The 13,017-nt window shown below is 38.1% G+C and overlaps 1 protein-coding gene across 8 annotated transcripts in view; it reads right to left on the bottom strand.

Annotated features, from left to right (window-relative positions):
• Positions 1-4,742: 4,742 nt before the first annotated feature.
• Positions 4,743-13,017, bottom strand: part of LOC121244332 (putative cysteine-rich receptor-like protein kinase 35) — a 54,675-nt gene continuing 46,400 nt past the window's right edge. For 7 of the 8 annotated variants that reach the window (XM_041142351.1, XM_041142352.1, XM_041142353.1 and 4 more), the window contains 3 exons: positions 11,654-11,891; positions 11,420-11,570; positions 10,873-11,342 (listed from right to left, as the gene is read on the bottom strand). In XM_041142351.1, coding sequence (XP_040998285.1) covers positions 11,034-11,342; positions 11,420-11,570; positions 11,654-11,891 — 698 coding nt within the window. In that variant the 3' untranslated portion in view covers positions 10,873-11,033. Of the gene's footprint in view, positions 4,872-10,872; positions 11,343-11,419; positions 11,571-11,653; positions 11,892-13,017 lie in introns of those variants that run through there. The other variant, XR_005936393.1, reaches the window with a different exon arrangement.

Genomic DNA, 13,017 nt, shown 5'->3' with positions numbered 1-13,017 from the left:
ACCTCATTAGGATTTTCCACCACACTGACATGATTCTATTGACTCGAATTGTTCATTGTCTCCAACACCACAGGAGACGACATCAAAGAACAATTCCCCTCCAGGCCCTTGCTTGTCTACCCCCAGGCCCTTGCTTGTCTACCAAGTGATTCTCCTTTGAACAACTAGGACTAGCCCCTACAAAATCAACCACGCCAGACTCCACTCATGGCAACGACTCTGCCTCCTTAGAGTTTTCCACCACATGCTCTAGTTTTTGAGGTTTCAAAACTTGCACAGTTTCACATTGCCTTTCAACTTCTGATCACTAATTTCTTAGCACCCTATTTCTTTGTACGTCTTTTAAAACTATGGCCTTGAACCCGACAGCTAGAGCAAAAGGCAAGAAGAGTTTCACACTCAACCTCAACATAAAAACTAGAAATATGATGGGGCGTACCGATCCAAAGCCCCCTGACAGGTTCCATCGATGCATCCATTTCAAGACAAACTCTTACTCCATCAGTTCTGGTGGCACATTTTGTGGCATTGTCATGGCTTAAAAAATGCCCAAGAGGTTATAATTTTCAAAAACGATTCATGGTAAAAATTTGGAGGCAAACTTGGGAGAAAAACCCAAACCGGCACCAACAAAGGTTCGGTTTCCTCATCAAATTCTAGATGCCAATGAAAGCCACGATAAGGCATTCCATTGTCATCTATAGCTTCCCTCGAAAGAGCCTTCACAAAATCTGCTTCATTAGAAAACAACACAAATACTTTTCGGGGCTTTCTCATAGCAGAGACCACAGGTTGAACTTCCAGGCCCCATCGACTTCATATGAATACACGAATGTTATCAAGGGAAGGCCTCTACTTGAAAATCTTGACTAAGTAAAGCATGAAAATCTCGAATGTCAACAATTTCATCACTAGTAATAATCATATTGTCAACATAAAGAACAAGGATAGTATTAGCTTCGGTAAGAAGAGCTTGTCAAATATGACAGACTTCGTGGAAAGGGTGCTCATTTCTAGGTGAAACTGCATGTAAACTTCCTCAGTAGGATCACCATTGAGGAACGCATTTTTAACATCCATCTTAAATAGTTGCCAATGTCGGACAACAGCCACTACAAGCAAAGATCTAACAGAGGTAAGTCATGCAACAAGAGCAAAAGTTTCCTCATAGTCAATACCATATTCTTAGGTGAAACTCTTGGCCACAAGGCATGCCTTGTAGGGTTCAATCGATACATTTGCTCGAGTCTTGATTTTATATATCCACAATAACACCTAGACCCAATCTTGACCCAAACCTACAGAGAAGCCTAGTAGCTGAGGAAAATGGCATTGTTTTTGGTAATTGGGTTTTTTTTCTTATTCCCTTTTTTCACCCCCAACCCTCGACAGTTTCCTCACTTTCCAGAATTTTTCTCCCTCCCAATTCCCTCTCCTTCTCATCACTCTCTTCTCCCTATTTTACTCTCCCCATTCATCCACATCTCTATCTCTCTCTTCGTGCCTCACTCCCCACATATTCTCTCTTCATCTCTCTCTCATTTCCCCCTTGCAATTTGGGATTGGTGTCACACGGCCAGTGCACCACCAACACAACTGCAACTCTATACCTGTGCAAACCACCATAAACAAATCAAAGCATCACCATATGAACAATCCCTGCATCACACATGCACACAAATCATTCTCGACATCATAAGCCTGCACCAACATTCCCACAACAAGCCGCTGCCAGACAACCCTAAGATCTGCAACACACAATTTTCTCTCAATGAGTTTCCATCGCAAATCTCTCTCTCTCTCTCTCTCTCTCTTCCCTTTGATCCACTGTTTGCAAATTGGTAACAATCTGCCATCATGTAGATACTATAGAAAAATCTTATGGGTAGCCACTTCCCCTCCTTGTTTTGTCTCTAGCCATCGTGCCCTGTTGTGCATATTATAGTCTATGGGTGCCTCAAGGTATGATCTGACCAACTATATCACATCCTTAGTTCTCGTTCTACCGTGCGATTATCTCCCCAAATTTTGAAGTTTAATTTCTAATTGGGTTGTTGATTACTTATCACAGGATAGTAATCTAATCCTAGGTAGCATTGTTTACTCATGAAACCAATCAATCACCACTTAGAGACTAGGTAAGGTACACATGAGTTTTAGCCTCTTAACTGTCACTTATGTGATTGTATGACTTGTTTGATGGTACTACCACTAGTCACATGATTGACTTGAAAATTAATGTGTGTGGCAGTTTGTGTTGGAAATGGATCTGAATATGTTGGTTGTTGGTATTAGTTACATGATTGTGGGTTTGAGTTATATAGCTACCTGGGGTTTTTTTATGGCTATTGATGGGATGATGTGTGTTGGGTTGGTTGTGTTGGACATTCTATGAGTTGTGTCAATTCTTGTGGTTGACATGTTGGCTATTTGGGTTGATATGTGGAGTTCGGGTTGTTATGTTACTGTTTGGGTTGTTTGGGAGTTCGATATATAGATTGGGGCATGTGATGACTTGATATGTCAGGTTTGGAAGTTTTTAGTTGATGTAGATGTGATTGAACTTATACTTTTGTGGTTCAAGATCAGTGATTGTGTGTGGCTGTTCGAGGTTGAGTAGTGGCTGTTTTAGGCTGTTTGAATTGATTAATAAGCTGGTTTGTGAATGTTCGTTGTGGGACATGTTGAGAGTGAGTCGGTTGGCTTGAAAGTGTAATTTTTTTTTGCTTGACGTGTATGTGATGATTAGTTAAGTAAATTGGAGGAGGTTCGGCTAAGTATTAAAGTTTTGAATTCCATTCAGGCGATCATTTTGATTAAGGTATTGGAATAGAATATTTCAGAACCGGTAGGTTTTGGTGTACCGTTTAAGGACAATAGAAGTACTTGTTCTAGAAAGAGAGTTTATTCAGCAAAAGAAAGAAAGTTAGGAGAGAGTTTTCTCATTGCTCCAGAAATCTAAGAGAGAAAGAGAAAATTCTTTTTTGAGAGACAATTGAGAGAGAGCGAGAGAGAGAGAGAGAGGGAGAAATGAATGTGCTTTTTTGTAGGTGACCATGTTTTTAGCATCGGAGGAAGTTGGGTGTGAATTTGTGGTTGTTTTTAGATTGTAGAAGCTAGGGATACTTCTTTAATCTTTGATTATTTCTTCCCAATAGGATTTCACATTTTAATGGTTATGCTTTTTGTTTGCAATTCTTGTTTGTTTATATGGAGTTAGTTCCTAAAACTTCATATTTCAATGGGTTTGAGCCCTCTTTATCTTTCTATGATATCTTTTTGTCTTGTAATCCAGTTCTTCATGAGGAGCTGTAAGAATTTCTCTTCAAAATATAAAAACCCAATCTTCATCACTGTTTTTTGTTTTTAATTTTGGATGCCTTATGTTTTGTTAATCTTGATTCTAGAGATTTTGTACAAGAGTACTTCTTCCTCTTCCCCCCATCTGTCTCTAAGAAAATACGAGGAAGATAAGCTAAGTTTAGGGAAATAGTGAAATTCTTTGTATGTTGGGATGGATTTGTGCATGCTAAATTTGTAGTCTAGGTTATGAATTTTCATTAGTAAAATAGGTTTTGTAACACTCCAGTTGTAGAGGTCCAGAGAATTAGTTCCTGTCACCTAAAATCATCTTCCAACCACAGTATATGTACTCCAAAATCTTCTATACAACATATACTCATTGTTTCACATCAACTACTTCAGTGTAATCAATCTAAGATACCAAAATGTTTCAACACACCCCAATAATCCAAGTCAACAAAACAAAATAAGTCCATTGAACAAAATTTTCCCACCATACTTAAATCATCTCACCCATGCTCCCTATTCTTGATCCTCAGCTAAAGTATCCAAAATATCTGAAAAAATATTGTGGAGATAAGGGTTGAGTTATCAACAACTCAATAAGCAGAGAACATATACTAGTATGTAAACATGAGCATTTAAAGAGTTCAAAATGTACATAATGCAGAATCAATACATGTCATCAAAATATTAGACCGAAACTTTCAGAAATATCCTTGTTCAAAAGTCCTTTGGCATATCATAATCTGAGATATCATCTTCATATCATATCAGGGCATCACATCAGCACAAAAGCCATGTTTAACCCTCCGTGTTAGGGTTGTATACCACCATGATTCCCGTGGCAGGGCCATATACCACTATTAAACCTGTGGTAGAGTTGTATACCACTATTAAACCCATGGCATGGCCGTATACCACTATCATACCTGTGGCAGAACCTTAATGAAACAGATCAAAAACAGAATCAGAAAGTCATGCCAAATGTTTTTCAAATGCCACATCATATCGAAACATAGTGTTGGATAAATTCATATCATTTTCACATAATCAAAAACAGATTCAGAGCATCTTCACTTAATCATGCAAAAATATTTAGATTTTTTATTCGCTCCTTTTGCACAGTTCATAAACAAAATACCAAAAATCAGCTCATGTCTACACTAGTCATGACAAAAATACTTTTCTCTTATACGGATTCCATGAGTGATGCAGATAAAATGACTGGGTTGTTTTCAAGTTTTCTTTTCATAACAAAACATGCATATTTTTCATAGAATCAACCTCAGTACATTTGTTTTATGCAAATTCTAGCATAGGAACCTCGCTCACCTGAACTTTTTAATTTTCCTGAATTTTCTTACAACAGTGCCAAAGGGATATCAATCGTCACCTATAAAATAATCACATAACCTGTGAAAATATCCAATTGTATGTAACTATTTAATTAAGCACACGCTTTCTAATTAAAACTCGAAATGCCTAAATAACCTAGACTTCATTTACCTATAATCATAACCTAAAAATAGACACTCCCAAATACTATGATTTTCACATAATTTCACCTATTAGTCGATTAAACTCTAAAATATTCTCCACCCCAACCATCTAGTTTACTTTATTTATTGAAGGAAATCATAAATACTAAATTGTACTATGATCAACACTGACCTAGAAAAAGGATATTTGTAATCTCGCTTAAGACACACGTCACTTGTTATATTAATTTCATGTACTGTTTTCTATTGTAAAAGGGTGGATAGCCTTACTGTGAGTCCATGGCTTTGGCTTGACCATGAAACTTCATGCGTGGGTGAGCAACAATGGTTGTCCAGGGTAGCAGACCGAGAAAGAGAGAGAGAGAGAGATTTAACGTGGAGAGCGTGTGACGCCCCAACCTCCGCTTGGGATGTAAAGGAGATTTAGAGTGTCGGGACATGCAAGACAAGGTTACATACCCCTGTATATGATAGTTAGTATACAATGCATGCTAGAAATGTAGCTTGCAATATGCGATAATCGCAGTGGAAAGTAAGGGTAAAAATGAACTTAAGCCAGAATAACTAAATCATCCCATAATATTGATTAAACCATAAGTTTCAAAACATAAAGTAATTTAATCTTAGTACAAAATACCAAGTTTCCAAAAAAATCTAAACTAGCTGCTTCATGCGCTCTATGGCACGAAGCATTAGACCTAGAAATATTGAAATATGATCAAGTCTCCTATTGATGTCTAGTTCCTCTTCAATCCTCTTGTTCCACTGGTCCATTGGGTCCATCTGCATCTACAACTTCTATCATTTCGAGCGAAATGATAGTTGGTCCACAAAGTGTGAGATTTACTTGAAATCTCAATAAGTTAGACAACTAACGTGCACAAAGATAGACAATCCATGAAGAATGCTAAATGTGAAATGCATTCAATACAGAAAAATTGTATTTGTCTCTCATTCAGATTCCTCTAGAAAATAGACTGTTGATGCACATTTTCTTACAGAGAACATAATTTCACTTCCGTCATTAAAAACTTAATCTTTCATCATAACGTAATATGGAATTAACGTAACGTATGGTATCATTACAGTTCCCTATATAAATTGTGAGAACCTGCAGGTGACCATAGTACAACTCACATTGAAACTACTTTGTCTATAGACTCGTTCTCAATGCATTGACAATATAACATAACATGTACACCAATCAGCATTAGGTGTCGTAACATATAACTCCACTCCGGCATTCTTTAAAAAGAACCAATTCAGAGTCTGTTGACTGTTTTTCAACAGCCCAGGGGTTACTACTCCCTATTTAATCACTCCAAAGTGGATAAAAGAGTTCCACCAAGATACTTCCCCATCCTAACCTTTGGGGTTATGATAAAAAAAATGATTGTCATGATATGCATGATGTGGCACATTTCAAAATGATAGTTGTATGCAAAATGACAAAAATGGAATATAAGATATGGCATTTTATGCTCAAAATGACAGTTATAAAATGAATGTGACATTTATTAATAAATCATAAATAATCATTAAAGTGTAAGTTAGAGACCAACTTACAAACTATTGAGGTTGGAAGTGAGGTAGTGGCTATTATAAAAATTGCACTAAGTTAGAATCTACACTATCTTAACGAAAAATAAAATCTTCTAGATAAAAGGAAATTACAAAAATACCTCTAACTTCCAAATACTGCTACTAATGCAAATGCTCTCCAAACTTAACTATAATTTATAGTCCTCATATCTTGCACATTCTAAGATCGTCTATGCCTTAAGAAATCAAAAGGATCTTAGCCTATTCTTCCTCAATTTGTGGCATGCTCTCTAGTTGATGCCTATATGAAATTTTGACTATTGGTCCTCGTGAATGCATGCATGACAAATTCCTTCAATAAAAAGATGATTGCTAGAAATCCTCAATAAAATCTTAACCTTGAGCAAGTTCCTCCCAACACTTAGTAATGCCTAATAAAATCCTTAAACTCCAATTAAACCTCAAGTGATGCATGATATGACCTCTCTATCAATGACATGCTAGAATTAAATCATGCATTCTTCTTATCCCAATCAGAAGGCTTTCTACATGCTTATATTTCAAGTCTAAGTAAAATAAGCTAAATTCCTTAAATGAAGCGTGAGTAAAAGTCAAACCATACATGCTTTGATGATCAACACAAGATAGAAATTAAAACCTATTATGGCATGTTTCTAACCTCAAACTAAACCTTTAGAAATTATTCTAAGACATACTTGTATTATATCATGAATTATCAAGACATGCCATAACTAATCTCTTCACAAAAAATAATTTAAACACTAAACCTTTCTACCAATATTTCGGCTTCTAGCTAAACATGGTATCTCGTACTATATTCACCCAAGATTAATACTAACACTCAAAGATATAACTTAATACATAAACTAAGATCTAGAGAAAAAAACTTACAATTATCTCGTGGCCCTTCTAAGCTTCCCACTCAAAACTCACAAACTCAAGAACTCACTTAGAACTTCAAAAACACTCAAATAATAAGGGAAGAGAGGCTCTCAAGAATACACAAAGAAGGCTTGAGGAAATGAAGTAAGGAACAAGTGAAAGGGAGATGAGTTTATATTAGGGCTCCAAAGGGTAGTGAGGCGTAGCCAAGAAGGATTGCCTTTGGTCGGTTTGGGCGGTGGGTGATGATACTGCCTAGACTTCATTTACCGTGTGTGGTTGGCTGGTTTTCCATCATCATTTTATCTATGTAGGGCCGAAATGGCTAGGGGAAGAGGAAGAGTTGCCATGGGGAAGTGTATAAAGGGAGGAGAAGTAATTAATGCATGGCATGAAGGCAAGCCATCATGCCGTCGGGTAAGCTGCATTCCGAAGGCCAACTATTTTGTCTTATTCATTTGGACACATCTCTATGGCTGTTATGCCTAGTTTTATGGCACTCTTAAGTGCCCCTCTTAAGTGCCCTACATAGGCGGTAGATAGTGAGGATTCGGTGGTGAAGTGATGATGAAATGACAGCTCAAGAAATAAGGTGATCTAATGGTGGTTGCTGAGATACTCAAAGGTGCATTCGGATTGGTTCAAATTTAAGGGTGGGCTAGGGTTCTCAAAATCAAGTTTGGTAGAAACTTTCATGAATAAAAGAGGAGCCAATGACTGAAATTTCGTTAATAAAAAATGGTATAAAAAAATTTGATCTAGAGGCACATTAGTCCGTAGCACACAAAAGTATGCGTGGGTGCCGATTGGTATGGTTTTAGGGTTTGACATGTCACTACCCAAAATGACATGAGTATGGATTCATCTAAACTTCTAATATAATCCAAGAGTAATGAAAATGGATGACCAAACAAGAAAATTTTAGAACAAAAGGATGAGAAATGATAAGAATAATAATCAAGCTTAAAACATGGTTTTCAAGATCACTAATCGTGTGGTGATCGATCAATGTTCTTAACTAAAATTCTAAACTTAATTTAATTCTTTCTAAAACTCTTAGGGTCATGGACTACTCTAATGAGTTAGCCTTCTAAATTCTAGTTTTGATCTATAAGAGTAAATAGGTGGGGTGTTACAGAGAGATAGGCTTACCATGTGGCTACCGAGAGAAAAGTGTAGAGGTGAGGGCTACAGTGGTTCACGAATATTCTGGTGGTTCATAGTTGGATTGTGTGCATAGTGTTGCAGTGTGGAGATTCTATCGTGGAGGGTGAAACTCACAATGCATTTAGAGGAGGGTTGGTTGTCCGTGGTCCATGCTTGCTACTCTATTTTGGGTTGTCTAAAACAGGGCTTGATCGTTGGCGGTTTAAGGAGGCTAGGGACGTGGATCTATAGTGGTGTAAGGCAGCGGCTTGAGGCAGGGGGCCTGTCATCTTCCATCGTGTAGGAACAGTGGCTGCTTGTGCTCAACGTCTCACATGATGCTTCCGCTGTAATTGTTCGTGAGTTGGGGGTGGTGGTGCATGGTGGGGCTTTGGCTTTTAATGATGGTGGTTGTTGCTGAGGTGGGTTAACGAAGGCTAAGCGTAGTGCATAGGTCTCTCTATATGTGTGTGTATGTGTGTGTGTGTGTGTGTGTGTGTGTGTGTGTGTGTGTGTGTGTGTGTAGTGGCTTGCAGTTTTGGGGTTGACATGGGGGAGCTATTGTGGGTTCTATCATGGAGGATGAAGCTCACGGCATGAAGGATGGCAGCGGAGGAGTAGAAATTGAGGGCTGGAAATGGTGTGTGGTGGTTGGTAGCAACGACGAAAGGCACATCACCAAAAGAGAAAATAGAAGAGGAAGTGGCGAGAGAGAGGGAAACCAAAGAATCTGGGTGGGGCTATGTGAGTTTCGTCACAGAAGTCACAGATAGGGGAGAGAGAGAGAAAGAGAGAGAGAGAGTAGTTGCAGATGTTGAGAAAATTTGTGAATGGGGGGAAAATGGGCAGAGAAAGTAAAGAAGAGGGAGAGGGAATCATGATGGATAGTGATAGGGAAGAGAGGGGAATTGAGAGGGAATGACCTTACCAAAACGGTGTTGTTTACTTCAATGGGATGGATTTGCCACGACCTGGGCCTGGGCTTGGGCTCGGGTGTTACAGGTTTCGTGCTTGTTTGAGGTTTGTTAGCAAAATTAGCTTTGCGCTTGTTCGGGTTACAAACAATTTAGTGGATATTTTCTGGTTAGGTTGTGACATTTATAGAGTTCGAGTTCAAAGCTTAGGTAACTCTCTTCAAGATTCATGTAAGCGGGGTTCTATGCTAGACTTTATATAAAAAGAATAGACTGAGGTTGATTTTGTAAAAAATGTGCATGCTTTTGTTATGGAACATTAGAAACAACATCGATCATTTTCTTTTGCATTACTCATTGTATCTAAATAAGAAAAGAGAAAGATATTTTTATCATGACTAGTGTAGACATGAGTTTGGCATTATGTTTCTAAACTATGTAAAAAAAGCGTGTATGAAATTTGAAAATTTTTGCATGGTTAGGTGAAGATGCTCTGAATTTGTTTTGAATATGTCAAAATGATATGAATATGTTCAATTCTCCTTTATGATATGATGTGGCATCTAAAAACCTTTGGTATGACATTTGATTTCGTATATGATCATGTTTCTAGTTCTGATCCGATAGTTCTGATTATGTTACTATGTTGGTACCAATAAATCAACATAGCCGAGAACGAGGTTCAAGTTTGGTATGTTCGTGGGGAGGAAGAATAACAAAACAAACACGACCAAAGACTAGTAAGAGGGAGTAATCAAGAATTTTGTCATGTCAAATCACCACTTATCCCAAAAGCGTAGGTTTATACAGAGTAGTAGATTTTATTATTTAATTTATATCTTGGCACTCCTCCTTAATGAGGGGATTCAACATGTGGAATATTTAATTAAATGGAGATAAGCTGTAGAGTCAAGATTCAAACTCAAGTCTTCTATCCATATACCATGTAAAGTCACCACTTATCGCTTAAGCTTATGAAAAGAGTAGATTTTATTATTTAATTTATATCTTATCTTACTTTTTTATGAATAAAATTATTATTTGCTCAGCAAAATCAAAGATGTGTAAAGTATTTTAGTGGGCATGCATTTTGCTTATTAAAAAAATAAGCATGCATTTTTTGGTCTGATTTTTCGCATCTGCTTCCATGATAGTACCACATAGTGCAATCGTTTTAGATAAGTCTGCATATATAGGCTAGAGACATTTAAGGTTGGACTGTGCTAGAATTTAGAACTCCGAGCCTATCATCTATTCTTCTAATATAGAATTTTGAAGTATTAGTTTTTGATGACCTTTGCTCCTCTGTCTCATGACTTTGGATTGGATTTTAAGATGTGTTCTGATCTTCCGTTACAAAATCAAGGTGAGCTTTGCTCCTGTAAAGGCGTACACTTCTTGTAAATGCTCCTCGACATTCTCTACCAAAGTGCTTAGTACCCGGGCTTTACTGAATGACATCTAACCAAGAAATAGAGTGTTTCTTTCTGTTAGGTCTCAAGGAAGCAAATAAAGTTTGTTCGTGAAACTTGGACCATGTTATTCCAATGAAAACTTCAATGAAAGAATCTAAAATGGATTTTCTGCAATGATTTAAAAAATTGGTATAATGAAAGAAGTACGTACATATAGTTTTATGTATATATATCACTCTTAAGAATATGCAGAAATTTCTCTCCAATTATGAAACTATATTTCAGAAGAGAAAGGGCTCGTTGCTTAGTTACCGAGCTACCATTTGGGAGAGTGTTGTACCATTGATGGAACAATTTTGTAGATGGAATTGAGATTTAGTTCCATCATCTCTGTTTCTTTTTGTAGAAAAGGCAGGAATTTTGGGGATTGGAAGAGCAGCACTCTCACTTTTTAGCATTGAAAAAACTTCCAAAATGGATGGCCTATCAGTTGCATTTTCCTGAACGCATAAAAGACCTATTTGAAGACATCTGAGTAGTTTACATGATGAAACTGTATCATCTAGAGATGGATCCATAAACTCCATGCCTTTTCCCAACTTCCACAAGTCATATGCCTGAAATTACAAAAAATTCCTCATACATTAATGCTACTGACCATGATAAGCTAAATTTGATTTTTGTTCGTACTTACATATTCGAGGAGGATCAAATTTTCATTTAGACCATAAAAGCAGGCATTCTTCTTGCCACTTATGATTTGTAGGATTAGAACTCCAAAGCTGTAAACATCGGATTTAGTAGAGTATAAACCTTTTTTAACATATTCCGGTGAAACATAACCACTGCATTGGTAAATTGTATACAACAATTAGTCTGGGATGAAAAAATGCTTAAATTATTAAACTTTAATAGGAAGAATACTCACTATGTTCCCACAATTCGGCCGGTGTTTGCTTCATGTTCATCGTTACTGAAAATCTTTGCCATACCAAAATCTGAGATCTTAGGCTTCATTTCATTGTCAAGTAAAATGTTGCTAGCTTTCAGGTCTCGATGAATTATAGTCAATCTTGAGTATTCTTGGAGATATAAAAGTCCTTGAGTAATCCCTTCAATTATATGAACACACTTTTTCCAATCCAAAAGAAATCGTCTGGCACTGTCTGCATGAATTCGATAAAGAAATACTAGTTTCCAAAGCAATGACTTAAACAAAGGAGCAAAATGCTAATGAGTTCACAGGTATTTTTAGAACCAGAAATGTAACACCCGGACCTAGAATTTGTATGGTTGATACTACGAAATTTTTTATTTATTTATTTTTTTAAGCTTGGTATTTTAGATTTCTTTTTCTTGGTTTTTATGTTATGGATCGAGTAGTGATTTTTTATTTTTTCATTTGGATATCTTGGCCGTTTGTTTAAATCTTGGAAAAACTATCGGTTCATGAGCAGTTTCTCACCCGCACGTCTTTATGGTATTTTATCCACTCCATGCACACGCACGTCTCCCTCACTTCTCTAGGGTTTGTGTTGTTTTTTTGTTGGCCTATATTTAACCCTTCGTGCAAGAAGAAAATTGAAGAAAAGTGTTGCCGTCTCCTTCCCCATCTCTCTCGCGCGCTGAAGCCGCCACCCTCCCCAACCTCCATGCTGCCGCTCCCTCCCGTTACTTGCTAGCACAACCACTCCACGCGCAGCAACTCCTCTTTGTAAACAGCCCAGCCCGGTCCTCATCCACTCTTAAAACACCCCGCCAACCTACAGGAAGCCTCTGCCTTCCTACTCCACGTAACGTGCACAGCGTTGCAAGCCGAGTGAAGCCATCGCAGCCGCCTTGCCGACGAACCTGGTCTATGCCTCCATAAGCCACCGTGACCCACTAAACCATCAGCCGTTTAAACCTCCACCCTTCACCTCCGTGCCCAGCCCACGCGAGATCGGCAGCCACCTGCATTGAGAACCGAAGACCTCTACTTTTGCTTATCAAAACAGAGCACTTCGTTTTGGCCACCGTGAGTTGCAGCTTTACCACCCAGCCGCCGAAGTTGCCACTGTCCATCTCCCAGCTCTTTGCACAACTCCTTCCCGCACGTTCGACCTTGCCGGGACAGTTATCTTCATCTCCGCATCTTACGCAGCTCCTCCATTCACGGTGAGTTTTCATTCTCTCGTTCTCCGTCTCTCCCTCACTATCTGTTTCCCTCACCGTATTGCTCTCTCTTTCTCTCAGTGCTCTGCCAACTTCACCACCTCCCATCACACACTGTGCTGTCGCACATTACCTTCT

This window comes from Juglans microcarpa x Juglans regia, chromosome 8S (genome assembly GCF_004785595.1).
Source record: "Juglans microcarpa x Juglans regia isolate MS1-56 chromosome 8S, Jm3101_v1.0, whole genome shotgun sequence".
Classification (NCBI taxonomy): domain Eukaryota; kingdom Viridiplantae; phylum Streptophyta; class Magnoliopsida; order Fagales; family Juglandaceae; genus Juglans; species Juglans microcarpa x Juglans regia.
The sequence above is the reverse complement of the archived record's forward strand: the minus strand, read 5'-3'. Positions and strand labels throughout refer to the sequence as shown.